This window comes from Ahaetulla prasina, chromosome 13 (assembly GCF_028640845.1).
Source record: "Ahaetulla prasina isolate Xishuangbanna chromosome 13, ASM2864084v1, whole genome shotgun sequence".
Classification (NCBI taxonomy): Eukaryota; Metazoa; Chordata; class Lepidosauria; order Squamata; family Colubridae; genus Ahaetulla; species Ahaetulla prasina.
Window position 1 is genome coordinate 3022604 of NC_080551.1, and position 15429 is coordinate 3038032.

Here is a 15429-nt window from a genome sequence, read left to right on the forward strand (position 1 = left end):
GTTGTTTCGGACAATATCACTCTGCAGTTTCTGATAGTCAGCTTATCCGTTGGATGGCCTTCTAAGCCCCATCAACAGCTCTAGTAGAGCCTTTTCTGCCCATCTTTAGTTCAGGTGGCTTTATATGAAGGAAAACATAAAATGCAAAACGCTGGGTTCGGATGTCCTCATCTTTAAGAATGAACAATGAAATCAACAAGAGTTGCGGTCAACAGAAGTCCAGCTGATTTTAGCAAAGTTGTACCAGATGTTGATTTAACGCCCACATTCTAGAATTTGAACAGAAGATCTAGTCAAATTTTCCCACCGTTGTAGAAAAGAAGACACCAATTTTCCCAACTTACACAAACCCAAGTTAGCCTCTGGCTTCATGACTGTTCTATGCATCACAAAACTCTTTTGTGCTATTTTTTTTTCCTTACCCCCTTTTTAGGGTTATCTTAAAGAAAGCATTTCTTGTCATGGGGATGCCTCCACACGGAGCCTTTCCCTGGAAAAGAAATGGTTACTATGCCATGATTTCAAGGCTTATCTGTGCTGTGAATTGACAGGGTGGAGCGCTGAGAAAGTCCTGCAGCCTTCCCTGACTGTGGGGGTGGATGTGGTAAGCCTCAAAGTTGCCTATGCAAAGCACTTCCGTAGCCTTTCAGCACAAGGGGAGGGGGGAAATCCACAAGACGCTTCTTCTCTCTACTTGCCTGGAAGCCAAGCAGCAAGTGGATAAGGACACTTCGTTCCAGCCTCTTCAGTCAAGGGCTGCTAAGGATGTCATCATATGACATTAATTCCAGAGGAACTTCAGTTTCTCCTCCAGAATCACCTTCCCAGCTTAATACCGTATATACTCGAGTATAAGCCGAGTTTTTCAGCACATTTTTTGTGCTGAAAAACGTCCCCTCGGCTTATACTCGGGTCTATACGGCTTATACTCGAGTTTTGTTTTTTTTTAAGCCCCTCGGCTTATACTCGAGTATATACGGCTTATACTCAAGTTTTTTTTTTCTTTTTTTCACATTTTACCGGACGGAAGCCCTGCCGGTGCAGTGAGAGGGCGGGGCGGGGGAGCCGCCAGCCTTCTCAGCTGAGGGAGGGAGGGTTTCCCCAACCGGTAGGTGCCTCATTTCCCACCCTCGGCTTATACTCGAGTCCCCAGTTTACCCCAGTTTTTGGGGTAAAATTGGGGACCTCGGCTTATACTCGGATCGGCTTATATTCGAGTATATACGGTAAGTTTGTTTTTTTAAAAAAAATACATAGATCACCCATAAATGCCTGGACAAACCTCTGCTACTGAGGGACAGAAGACCATCCACCTTTAGAAAGGGAGGAGAATAAGAAAAGAAAATGGGAATAAGTCACGGCAAGAAGGAGATTTTGTCAAACCTCAGTGACTGCACAACTCTCACTGACCTCAGGAGACCTTTGCCAGCCCGTCTTCCACGTTGCAAAGAGCATCAACCGGTAATAAATTATTCTAAAATCATGATTTACATACTTGCCAGAAGGTCTAAACACTGTTCCTGTAATGAGGTTTGCGCTGTGCAAGTCTCATCCCTTAAATATGTAGGGGAGGCATTTCATGCCCAAGGCAGTTGAAGGGCACAACGCTGCCAAGCTGCCTTAAGTGTGCCAAAAAGCTCAAGGCCCCTTTGTGGAAGAACAGCAACTTGCCTTCCAGCAGCGCTCAAGTTATCTCAGGTAACTCTCTGGTCCGGCCCACTTACCGAGCAAAGATTACAAATTAACAGAGTTAGAAGGGACCTTCTAGGTCAAACCCACTGCCCAAGCAGGAGACCCTACACCATCTGATAGATGGCGGTCCAGTCTCTTCTTGAAAGCCTCCAGTGATGAAGCTCCCACAACTTCTGAAGGCAAGTCGTTCCATCGGTTGATTGCTCTCACTGTCAGAAAATTTCTCCTTATTTCCAGGTTGAATCTCTCCTTGGTCAGTTTCCATCCATTATTCCTTGTTTGGTCTTTGGGTGCCTTGGAAAATAGCTTGACCCCCTCCTCTCTGTGGCAGCCCCTCAACTATTGGAGCACTGCTATCCTGTCTCCCCTGGTTCTCTTCACTAGACTTGCCATGCCCAGTTCCTGCAACCATTCTTCATATGTTTAAATCTCCAGTCCCCTCAACATCCTGGTTGCTCTTCTCTGCACTCTTCCCAGAGTCCATACATCTTCCCTATAGTATGGTGACCAAAGTTGGATGCAGTATTCTAGGTGTGGACTTACTAAGGCTTTATAGAGTGATATTAGTACCCCCCTTGATCCTGATTGTATTCCTCTGTTAATGCAGTTTAGGATTGCATTGGCTTTTTTGGCTTTGGATCATTTTCTGCTTGACCTCCTAGAAGGGGAAGTCATGGGTTCTTTTAAGAATACCCAAGTCGGTGAACTCCAAAACACCAGAGGGCCAACATAACCATACAAGTCCCTAGGTAACACACACACAAGCACTCAAAGACAATTACTCAGTGCTTGCTACTCCATTCTTTTCCACTTCTACTACCACCTCCTACTACTGCTCTCCCTGAGGATGACTTCTTAAATACTACTGCCAGAGAACAATACCTCTTTCAATCTGCTTTAGGCTGCCTCAGGCTGTATAATGAACACACCCCTCCTTCCTTCACTCACCAACGCCATTGGCATGACCCATGATCCTTTGAAAAATATCCTTTCAACCATTTGATGACTTTTGGAAGACTGTCAAGCAAAGGAAAGCTGAAGTAAGATTGTAAGCCCAGTTGAGGTTTTGCTTAACGACTGCTTTGCTTAATAACCACACTGTCGGTTCCAATTGTGGTTCCTAAATGACGACGGTCTGTACCTACGTCACACCACTGCGGTTAGCTCTACTGGGACACCCAAAGCATTAGTACACTTCTCTCCTATAGTCTGATAGGAGTTCTGGGAATTCTAGGAGTTGAAGTCCACGTATCTTGAAGTTGCCAAGGTTGAGAAGCACTGTTCTAGTCTAATGACTCTCAACCACCATATTTTTCCACTACTTTAAAATAACTGAGATGCAACCTACTTCTAGTTCAGTGTTTTAAGATCTGCCGTCGAGTCTGCCAAAAACGGAATCCAGAGAAAAGCAAGCATTAGGTTAAACCTCCAAAGACAAGGTTGGTCCATGGGGGACCTCCGGCCAGCAGCTTCTGTGGTTCCTTGCCATCTGCTGCTTTTGTTGCCAATGCACACAAACTGTGACGGCCCTGCAATACTTCCCCCTCTTAATCCAGCAACGCTTCAAAGCGAGTGAGGATGAAGTATTTATTTGGACAACTCAAATTTCCTGCAGAAATGCTTAAGAGTCCGTTGCTATTGCAGGACTTTGTGCGAAAGCTGTCGGTGTAAACGGCACACGCTGCATTCGTGTGGAAAGAGCTACACCAGCAGAACCAAGTCTCAAGCATTTCTGAAACAAGGAGATCAAGGTCTGCACCTAAAACTTCCCAAGGATAAATCGCCCTTGACACCCAGCAGCTCTGTGACTTTTAACTCCCAATCTACTTAGCAACAGCTATGCTGAGTGAAGAGGATTCTGGAAAACCACCCGTCCGGAGGGTATTCAAATGATGGATTGATTCACTGAACTGTACAGCCACTGTCCACTCCAGCTTTATAACAATCACAGGCGAGGGCAACATTTTTCTCTACCATTGCTAGGAAAGTCAAATGCAGGAAGTAATTTTCATCAATACCTTGTTTGGGGGCATCAAAACTGGTTGCTGTGGAAACAGATGGCTGATAATCTAAACTGGGGCTTCAGTCTGATCTGCAGAGGTTGTTTAGAACATAGAATACTGAATAATGGAGTTGGAAGGGTCCTTGGAGGTCTTCTAGTCCAACCCCCAGCTCAAGCAGGAGACCCTCTGCTATTTCAGACAAACGGCTCTCCAGACTCTTTTAGAAAGCCTCACCCACAATTTCAAGCTATTCCATAGGTTGATTGCTCTCTCCTTTAGGAATTAGGCCAGACAAGGAATAATGGATGGAAACTGAACAAGGAGAGATTTAACCTGGAAATAAGGAGGAATTTTCTGACAGTGAGAACAATCGACCCATGGAACAGAAGTTGCCTTCAGAAATTGTGGGAGCATCATTGCTGGAGGCTTTCAAGAAGAGACTGGGCTGTCAGAAATGGTATAGGGTTTCCTGCTTGGGCAGAGGGGGTTGGACTAGATGACCTACAAGGTCCCTTCCAACTCTGTTTGTTTGTTTGTTTGTTTGTTTATAATTTAATTTCTATACCGTCCTTCTCCCGAAGGACTCAGGGCGGTTTACAGCCATATTAAAATACAGAGAATAAATAACAAATTTAAAAAGAATTTAAAAACAAATATTTAGCAGGCCAATCGACTAAAACGGTCTTAGACCGACATAAAACCCCTTAAAATTACAATTAAAATACACTTAAAATACACTTAGGCTAGTCCCGCCCGATGAAATAATAAAGTCTTCAGTTCCCGCTTGAAGGTCCGGAGGTCGGGGAGTTGGCGTAAACCCGGAGGCAACTCATTCCAAAGGGCCGGTGCTGCCACAGAGAAGGCTCTTCCCCTGGGGGCCGCCAACCGATATTGTTTGGTCGACGGCACGCTGAGAAGGCCCACTCTGTGGGAGCGCACAGGTCGTTGGGAGGCTATAGGTGGCAGAAGGCGGTCTCGTAAATATCCCAGTTAATCTGTAATCTGAAATGTTCTCCTTAGTTCTAAATTGCTTCTCTTCCTAGTTAGTTTCCATCAATTGTTTCTTGTCTTGCCTTTTGGTGCCTTGGAAAACAAGTTGGCCCCCTCTTCTTTGCGGCAGCCCCTCAAATACTGGAACACTGCCATCATGTCACCCCAATCCTTCTTTTCACTAGACAAGACATACCAAATTCCTGCAGCTGTTCTTTGTGTTTTAGCCTCCAACCTCCTAATCATCTTTGTTGCTCTTCTCTGTACTCTTTCCAGAGTCTCAACATCTTTTTGATGTGGAATGTGGAATGTAATGTGGCGACAAAAAGTGGATGCAGTATTCCAAGTGTGGTCTTACTAAGAATTTGTAAAGCCTTTATCTTATTTTATCTTATTATTTCTGAAATGTATCTTTCTGGCCCTGCCTTCCTTAAGAGCTGACTTTGCTTCTTCCTTTAGAAGTGGATATTCTCGAAGGACAAATCAACATGAAACAACTTTGAGACCCAATGCTCTAACACAGGGCTGTCAAACTCAAGGCCTGGGGGCTGGATCAGGCCCATGGGGTCCTTAGATCTACCCTGCGGGGATGCCCTGGAAACAGCGAAAGACCAGCCCGTGGTGTCTCTGCCAGCGAAAACAGAGCTCAGGAGGGCTGTGTGCGCCTCCCCACAACCACCCCCGAGCTCCATTTTCACTGGCAGAGGGTTGCAGGAGGCTGTTGCAGCTGAAAACGGAGCTCGGGAGCCCGTTTTCGCTGGCAGAGCACTCGGGCCACCACAGGTGCCCCCAACATGAGTGGTGTTGATCTGGCCATGCCCCCCCTGGCCACGCCCCCCGGCCACACGCACCCCAACGTCAAACACAACCCTGATGCGGCCCTCAATGAAATCAAATTTGACACCCCTGCTCTAACATGTTCTCCTGTCCTTTTTTTGTAGATTCACCCTGATACTTACAGATAGTCCTTGATTTACATCCATAATAAGACCAGAATTATTGCTGTAAGCCATTGCAGTCATTAAGCGGGTCACCATGTGAGTGTGTCCGACTGTATGACCTATTTTTGCGGTGGGCATTAAGTAAATGCAGTAGTCAACAGGCAAATGTCACAGTCAAGCAAATCCGTTTTATCCAATGGCCATTTTTGGCCAGAAATTGGAAGCAAATGCCAGAAATAGAAGTCGAATTCGCAGTCACGTGACTATGGGACACTGCAAATTGCCCTAAAGCCGAGCCAGTTGCCAAGGGCCCAAAATCTGATCACATGACTGGCTTGGATACCCAGGCACTGGAACTCTGAAATCAGGCCACAAATTCCTTTTGGGGTGGCCGTTGTAACCTCAGATCGATTGCTCAATGATAGGTCCTAAACTGAGGACTATCAGTGATGGAAGCATTTCAGAAATCTTACATTTCAGCTGGAGGAAAGATTATTTTGCTAAAATGCTCTCTTTACTATACAAATTTAGCCATTGTGTGTTGTGACCGAGGCCCAAGTAGTGATTACTAAACACAATTCAGTCCTCAACAAACGTATTTCATTCTCAGCTTAGTCCAAAACTAAATTCTTAATAACTAGTCCCTCGGCTTTATCACTAACCTTTGTTGTCTTTGGCAACCTGCCAAAGGCTTTTCTTGGCAAAATCCCCACAAAGTTCAAGAGATGCTGACAAGAAGCAGTGGAATCAACATTGCTTTTCTACAAAGAACCCAACAGCTCATTGCTGCTCTTTTAAACCCTATGGGAGGGACCAATCATCTCCTGGCTTTACATTCAAGTCGTCCTTTTTGCTTCAACTGCTCTTGCCTTCTGGCAGCTCTTCTCATGCGTGCACTAGAAACAGGCTCCTCCTGTTCCTCTGCCTCTCTGCTATCCACCTCTGGAGGCTCTGGAGTCCGCACATTGCTCCCAGATGACCCTGGCCCCATTTCTGCCTCCAAACGCAGAACCCTCGTCCGGACCTTCCCCTGACTCCAGGACTGGCCCATTGTCCTCCGCAGCCTCCTCACTGTCCGACTCCGCTGCCAGCTCCGCAGGCTGCTGGCGGGCAATGACTTCTTCCTGAGACGAACTCAACGTTCAGAAAAGGTATTCAGGTTTTTGAAAATCCCCGACTTTCTCATTAGACCAGATGTTAGAATAGAATAGAATAGAATAGAATAGAATTTTTATTGGCCAAGTGTGATTGGACACACAAGGAAATGTTAAAAGGCTAAGTTGTGGGTTTGACTAGATGCTGAAGCCTGAAACCTGCAGTGTTATTCCCACAGCATATCCCCATCTTTTTTCACTTGCTGTAATTCTTAAAAACGCATTGCAAGTTCCACATTTAAAACAGACATTTCATCAGAGACCTGATTATCCCGCCGTGATTACCTAACTGCAGAAGTCAACAGAAGGACTCTGCAGAATTGAGTTACGCCAGTGTAGCAAGAGGGCCCTTGAGTCCCTTCCAGAATTTTTTTTTTTTAAGTGTCTGTATTCATAAAGGACTCCACTCTAATCCATCATTCCTTTATATAAGTACAGAAGTAACACAATTCTGCGGCACTGCCAACGGCAGAGCGATGAAATTGCAGGACCTGGAAGATGCAGGGAGTTAAATGCCAGGCAACACGCAGCTGGTGGCTCAACCTGTTGCAAGAAAGTCAGCCAGGACCTTAGCTTGTTCTCCGAACCTAGCCATCCACTTATGCTGTAAAACGGGTTATATTTGGGGCAGAGCTGAAAGGGCCCCAAAGCCTGGAACACAAAAATGGGGGGAACGAAAACAGCAGGCAACACTTCCCACCAGGGTAAGCCTTCCGCAAAAGCACATCCACTACACGAGGGTTACAAACCTGGGTCTACAAGGTGGAAAGGAAAAATGTCCTGTCCGTGGAAAGTCTTTCACAAAAAACCAGAGTCTCCCCATGTCTATTCACACAGTGGCCCTTCTGGAACAGATGCATTTTGGCCCAAGCTAATCCACGGGGACTTGCCACCCGCAGAGGGCATTTCCACCACTGAGCAAAAAGGACAGCATCCGTTTTATGCAACATTGCAGGAAGGTCTTGAGGGCTGTGGAAGGTATCAGCCGGGGACCTCTGAGCAGGCAGGAGAAGGACCTCGTGAAAGAGAAAAGAGCTTTCTTGGAGAAGAGTTTACGCAAGAGCTGCCCGAGGTGAGAGTTGGGAAGAAGGACCTGCAGGCCACAAGTTCAGTTCCTCCTCAACCTTCAAATTCACCGCGAGGGATGTGGGGCCGGTCACTTCCCTGCCTTGTTGAGAGAGAATAAATCAGGAGGAGGCAGAGCTGGGAACGTTGCCTGGAGCTCCAGAAGGAGAGGAGGAGAGAACTCGAATAGGAGTATGAAGAAATGAGGTTTTCTAACCCAAGCTACGGCTCAGAGGCATGCCAGTTCTCCCCCAGTCCCTTCTGGAGAATTCAAACCCAGATGAGCTTCTGCAGAAAAGCCGCCCCTCCCCAAACAAATAAACTGGCACTGCAAGAGAACAATGAGTGCGGTGGGATGGGGGGGGGAGACGGATTGTTTGTCCCTCAGCCATAAATGCCCCTGATTTTGAGTCTACCCGCTCTGAGAAGCATGCAACCCTGCCCTGACACTTGGAAGCCGTCTTTCAAAAAAGAAACATTTTCGGCACTGCCCGACCCTCCTCGCCTCCCATCTCCCCGGCTGGCCCGGACAACAGATGCCTCTTTGTGTGAGCCAGCCGTCCCCTCCTAAATCACTCTGACAGCCAAGATTCACATTTACAGAGCGTTGGGAAAGCAAAAGGCAGGGACGAAAACAAACAAGCCTCCTGGGCCCAATGCTGAGAACTTTCCCCTCGCGCTCAAGAGAGCCCACACAGCTGCTTTGCAGCCACTCATGGAAGGAAGGAAGGAAGGAAGGAAGGAAGGAAGGAAGGAAGGAAGGAAGGAAGGAAGGAAGGAAGGAAGGAAGGAATTGAGGAAGGAAAGAACGAAAGAAAGAGAGGGGGCAAGGGGGAAGGAAGGAAAGAAGGAAGGAAGGTAGGAAGGAGGGAGGGAGGGAAGGAAGGAAGGAAAGAAAGAAAGAAAGAAAGAGAGGGGGAAAGGGGGGACAGAAGGAAGGAAGGAAGGAAGGAAGGAAGGAAGGAAGGAAGGAAGGAAGGAAGGAAGGAAGGAAGGAAGGAAGGAAGGAAGGGAAAGAAGTGGAGAAGCAAAGAGCCCAGGCTCCTTCCAGGAAACCTTTATGAGACCAAACAAACTCCAGACTCAAACAGTTTCTGGAAGAACCAATCAATGGTTGTGGTTTTTTTTTAACTCGTGCACGTGAACCAGAGCAATCACGCCCGGTTATAAGAACTCAGAATGAAAGGCCAAAATAAAGGATGAGGAAACAACTTGGCCGGCCGAACAATCCCCACCCTGTCCAACTTAGGCCAACTGTATTCTCCCTTCAAGCTACAGGCGTTCGAAATGGATCGTCTCCCGTGTAATTCACAAGCGGGGGCTCTGTGAGGCCTTTGCGCAGCCCACGGCAAGAAAGGAAAAGACCTCTGTGAGTATTATCCCAGCAAGAAAAAGCGATTTGGAGGAGCTCCCTGTGCAGAGGAGACCTTCAAGCAATGGAGGCTGAAGAGACTCAGCTGAGGGTCCTTCCAGTGGCTAGAGTCTAGACCAGGGGTCTCAAACTCAAGGCCCAGCGGGAGGATCCGGGCCAAGGCGTGCTTAGATCTGACCCGTGGGGCCGCCCTGGATACAGCAAAGAACTAGTCCGTGGGGCCTCTGGCAGTCAAAACCCTGCGGCTCTCTCAAGCTCCGTTTTTCACTGGCGGAGGGATGCAAGAGCTCCATTTTCACTGGCAGAGGATTGCAGGAAGTAGTTGCAGCTGAAAACGGAGCTCGGGAGCCCATTTTCTCTGGCAGACTGCTGGGGCCACCACAGGCGCCCCCAACATGAGTGATGTATCCTTACGGTTTATATTGATATTGTTTCCTGATCACTTATTTGTACCCTATGACTATCATTAAGTGTTGTAACTTAGAATTCTTGATGAATGTATCTTTTTTTTTATGTACACTGAGAGCCTATGCACACCAAAGACAAATTCCTTGTGTATCCAATCACACTTGGCCAATAAAGAATTCTATTCTATTCTATTCTATTCTATTCTATTCTATTCTATTCTATTCTATTCTATTCTATTCTATTCTATTCTATTCTTCTGTTCTGTTCTGTTCTGTTCTATGACTATTATTAAGTGTTGAACCTTATGATTCTTGAAGAATGTATCTTTTTCTTTTATGTACACTGAGAGCATATGCACCAGAGACAAATTCCTTGTGTGCCTAATCACACTTGGCCAATAAAGAATTCTATTCCATTCTATTCTATATTGAGCTGGCCATGAGCCCCCCACCCCTCCAAGGTCAAACACAACCCTGATGCGGCTCTCAATGAACTGGAGTTTGACACCCCTGGTCTAGACAGACAGCAAGTCCATCAGAACCTCTGCCCCACTTCGGCAAGGCAGCTCATCCAGACGCCTCCGGGCTGTTTGCAGACAGGGCCGGAAGCCAGCAAAGACAGCTCATCCCCTCTGTTCAGGCAGACCCTCAGCCGATCCCCCAGGAACTGAACCCTGGTGGATCTCCTGCCCTAGTTCCCGGCAAGGTATATATGCCTTTCTTCTATCAAATCGTGGTCTTGCCTGCGACAAGACAGGCAGGTTAGGGTCACTTCTGAACAAGCTGGTCCAAGCACCAAACCAGGGTTAAAACTTTCCGGGAGGAGAGAAGCTGGCTCCCAGCAAGGGCCCTGGTGGGTTTCTGGGCGTTTAGCAAAAAAATCCCACTAGAACAGGGGTCTCCAACCTTGGCAACTTTAAGCCTGGCAGACTTCAACTCCCAGAATTCTGGGAATTCTGGGAGTTGAAGTCCTCCAGGCTTAAAATTGCCAAGGTTGGAGACCCCTGCAGTAAAAGTTTACAGAATCCTGCCATTCTTGCCAGGTTGCCAAACGTTACCTATCATTTGCTGGCCTCTTTATTTCACATAGGCGAATAATTGCAATTACTGCAGTTTTGCTTCTGCACAAACCCAACCTCGCAATCAAGGCGAGTCTTTGAATAAAGGTCAAGTAAACCAAGCCAAGAAAGAAGCCAATTCGAAGACGGTGCAACATTTTTCGCAGCTCATTTAAAAGTGTGCGGTTTTGTTTTTTGGTTTGTTTTTTTTTTTTTTTTGGTTTGAACCTTCTGGGTTTTCTTGGCTCTTCTATTCTGACTTCCGACTCGCTTGGGCTTGCGAAGCGGGCAAAGGAAGACCCGGCGGCGGGGCGCCTCTCCATCCTCCTCCGGACTTTTCGCAGCCTCTTTCTCGTCTCCCCCTCCCCAAAGGGAGACCCCCCCCACTTCTTCCCAGCGCCTAAAAGATCCCGGGGTGCGGGGGGGAGCAGAGAACGGAGATGCTGGCAGGAATCCGCAGCCGCCCTCCTCCTCCTCCTCCTCCTCCTCCTCCTCCGGGCCGGTCCCCACAAGGCAAGATGCCCCCCCGCACCTTCGTTCCCCAGCCCGAGGGTCTCCCCGGCCGTCCCTACCTGGGGATGGTGATGCACTTGGTGGCGGCGCTCTGCGTGGTGATGGCCTTCTCCAGCTCGTCCAGCTGCCCGGTTTTCTTCAGCTTCTTGACCAGGCTCTTGACCGCCTTCTCGCACCACTTCTCCTCCTGCCCGTTCTGCTCGCCCTTCTTCCAGCCCAGCAGCCGCTTCACGATGGGCGGCGTGAAGGGCAGGATGGACGACATGGCCGGCAAGGGCAGGCAGGACGAGGAGGAGGGAGGCCGGCCGGGAGCAGCTCAGCTCTGCCCGCTGGTCCGCTTAGCCGCCCGCCTTCCCCGCCCGCCTCGCTCTGCTAGCTCCGGAGGCGCCGAGCCCTCCTTCCCTTCGCCCGCCGCTCTCGCGCTCTCTCTCTCTCCCCGGCCCAGCAGCGGCCGCGGGCTCGGCCCGGGACAAAGCGGAGGACGCCGCCGCCAACTTTCCGCCGACTTCTCTCCCAACGCGCCTCTAGCGGCGGCAGCGGCGGCGGCTCCTCCTCCGGCTGGGCGCGCTCCTCGCCTCCTGCGCAAAAGCGCGCTCCGGCGCCCGTCTGAGTCGCATGCAAATCGGGGGGACGCCCCCCCGCTCCGAGGGGGCGGGGGCGGAGGGAGGGAGGCCACCTGCCCCTCAGCCCCCCCCCCTCCTTCCACCTTCCCACGCGCGCGCCCCCCCCCTCCATCCTCCGCCCACTCGCCTGGCCGGCCCCAAGCAAGCCTCTCCCTCGGCCGGCCGCTGGGAATCTGAAGCGCGGAGGGTCTCTCGGAGCCCGTGCATAGCGCCCGCCGGGTCGAGCCCTCGCCGCTTACGGACCTCTTGGCTCCGAAGCAGGAACGGTGAGACCAGGGGGGAAATCCAAATTGGTGGGCATGGCAGGGGAAGGATACTGCAAAATCCCCATTCCCTCCACACTCCTGGGGGAAGGATACTGCAAAATCCCCATTCCCTCCACACTCCTGGGGAAAGGATATTGCAAAAACCCCATTCCCACCCCACTCCTGGAGGAAGAATATTGCAAAATCCCCATTCCCTCCACACTCCTGGGGGAAGGATACTGCAAAATCTCCATTCGCACCCCACTCCTGGAGGAAGAATATTGCAAAATCCCCATTCCCTCCACACTCCTGGGGGAAGGATACTGCAAAATCTCCATTCCCTCCACAATTCTGGGGGAAGGATATTCCAAAATCTCCATCCCCACCCCACTCCAGGAGAAGAATATTGCAAAATCTCCATTCCCTCCCCACTCCTGGGGGAAGGATATTGCAAAATCTCCATTCCCACCTGTAATGTATTTAAACTTTAGGAGGGAAGTTTGGGCGGGAACTAGCACGTTGCTGATTGGTTGAAGCCTCAGCCAAAATAGTATTTAAAGAGGGGTTTTTGCCTGTTGTCTTTTGCTGGGATCACAATAAACTAAAGAGCTGTTGTCACTCACTGGTCTCCTGACTCTTTATTGCCCAAACTTAACACCACCCGACTCCAGGAGAAGGATATTGCAAAATCCCCATTCCCACCCCACTCCAGGAGAAGGATATCGCAAAATCTCCATTCCCACCCCGCTCTGGGGCCAGAAAGAGGTGGTATTTGCCGGTTCTATGAACTACTCAAAATGTCTTCTACCGGTTCTCCGAAACTGCTCAAACTTTCCGCTACCAATTCTTCAGAACCTGCTGGATTTCACCCCTGGGTGAGATTGAGGAAGCTTGGAGTCCTAGTGGAGGAGCACTTAAAACACGAGCTGGCCGTCTGCGGTGGCAGCCCAAAATCCCGATGCCATCCTGGGTTGTCTCTAAACCAAGGGGTCCCCAACCTTTCAGACCTCAGGGACCACTAAATTCATAATTTTAAATCTCGCGGACCGCTAATACGATTTAAAAAAAAAAAGATAAATAGTATTTAGTACAATCTAAGAAATGCAAATAATTTTTCTACGGACCATCAACATTATCTCGAGTGGTCCATGGACCACTGGTTGGTGACCACTGGTCTAAACCAAGGGGTCCCCAACCTTGGCAACTTTAAGCGTGGTGGACTTCAACTCCCAGAAACTCCTCTTCCCCCTTCCCCCTTCTCGTCCCCCACTTTGGGTGGGAGAGGGAGGGAAAGAATCTCAAAGCAAAAAAAAAAATGCAAATTCATAAAAGGGGAATCATGCTCAACATTTCATTAGGATGGTCCTAATGACCCCCCCCCAGTAATCTGGAGGAGCAAGACTTTTAGAATAACTTTGATGCCACTTTAAATGTACACTAAATTCAAGGGTCTACAATCTTGGCAATTTTAAGCCTGGAGGACTTCAACTTCCAGAATTCCCCAGCCAGCTTTGCTGGCTGGGGTATTCTAGGAGTTGAAGTCCTCCAGGCTTAAAGTTGCCAAGGTTGGGGACCCCTGGTTACTCTAAACAGAGGCATAGAATCAAAATCACGTGAAGTATTAGTGCCGCTTTATCAAGCCTTGGTAAGGCCACACCTGCATCCAATTCTGGTCCCCGCATTACAAAAATGTTGACGTGGCTTTGGAAAAAGTGCAAAGAAGAGCAACCAAAATGATTAAAAGCCCGGAGACTAAAACGTACGAAGTTGCAGGATTTGGGTTTGGCTAGTCTAGAGAAAAAGAAGAAATAGGGGTGACACGATAGCAGTCTTCCAGTATTTGAGGGACTGCCACAAAGAGGAGGGGGTCAATTCATTTTCCACAGCACCAGAAGGCAGGACAAGAAACAAGGGATGGAAATGAATCAAAGGAGAGAAGCGACCTGGAATTAAGGAGAAACTTCCTTTAACAGTGAGGATAATTAACCAGTAGAACCGCTTGCCACCAGAAGTTGTAGATGTTCTGTCACTGGAGGCTTTGAAGAAGAGACTAGACAGTCACTTGTCTGAAATGGTATAGGATCTCCTGCTTCAGTAGGGGGCTGGACTAGAAGACCTCCAAGGTCCCTTCCAGCTCTATTCTGAATGAACCAAAAGACCCCCAAGGGCAGTGGGCAAGAACCGGCTTCCTCTCCTGAAGCAAATGAGAGAAAACCTCCCACTCTTTCCCTGCCACTAGTGTCCACTGCAGAGGCGAAGCACCTGACAGGTGCCGCCTGCAAGTCCTGGCTTGCAAGGTGGGATGGGTCCTTGCATTCTAAGATGATGATCTGATCCCAGAACTGGGATTTGGAGACTCAGAAGTTATGGTCCTCATCTGTATTTCCTGGTGAGACGTTTATTTAGCCCACTAACCCATTTAATTCCATATTCTGAGTTTGCACCAGGCATAGGTGATCATGATTGAGGTTAGCAGCCTGGCCCTGCAAAATTCTGGATGACAGCTAGCTAGCAGTCAAAGGTTAAGAGTTTTCCAGGGCTGTTTCTGTCCCCCTGAAAATCTGGTTCTGCTTTTCAGTTTGCCAACACTGCAGCTGAGTTTGCCTAGTGCATCTGACCAGCTTGCAATTTACACTATTGTAATGTTTCCCAACACTGTGCTGACTGAGGAATTCTGGGAGTTGAAGTCCACCCATCTTAAAAGTTCCCAAGGTTGAGAAACACAATGGCCTGTTGGATAAGCTGCGCATTCATTCATCCACCCATCCATCTGAATGTGAATAGAAATAAACCAAACCACAAATTTCTATTTTCTCTAAAACATTTTCTTTGTTGTTTTCTGAACTTTGTGGAGATGAGAGGAACGAGCACCGTTCTTAGTGGTTTGCACCCTCACTCAATTATACAGTAAATGATACTTGTAGCAGTGAAGATCATACAAGCTTTCCAGAGAAATATTTCAAAAAGCTGTTAGAGAAGAAGAAGCAGGTAAAGTGTTCTTTGTGCATATCAGATAATTAAAGAGGACTTGCAGAGGTTTGTAAAAAGGACAAATGTAGCCAACTGTTCTCTGACCACAATTTATCACTGGAGTAGTAACTCAGAGGAATAATGTTTTAAACTATTATTGTTCCTTTATGAGGATGAATGTGTACGTGCCCATCACTTGAAATGTGCTCTCTTTGCCCATGAGAATGACTAACTAGGCCAGAGCTGGACTCTTCATGTTACCCAAGATATAATCTGGTTTGTTTGGATTTTGTTTAATGTGAGAGCTCAGTCACTGGGATTTTAAAGTATGATGTATTGCAGGGATTGGAAACATTTTCAGGCATTGGAAACTTTTGCACAACAACTCTGCACAAC

At 48.3% G+C, this 15429-nt stretch overlaps 1 protein-coding gene across 1 annotated transcript in view; it reads right to left on the bottom strand.

Annotated features, from left to right (window-relative positions):
• Nucleotides 1–11781, bottom strand: part of SMAD3 (SMAD family member 3) — an 81347-nt gene extending 69566 nt beyond the window's left edge. The window contains exon 1 of the mRNA XM_058155916.1: nucleotides 11255–11781. Within this exon, the coding sequence (XP_058011899.1) occupies nucleotides 11255–11460 (206 nt within the window). The 5' untranslated portion in view covers nucleotides 11461–11781. The remainder of the gene's footprint in view (nucleotides 1–11254) is intronic.
• Nucleotides 11782–15429: the final 3648 nt, after the last annotated feature.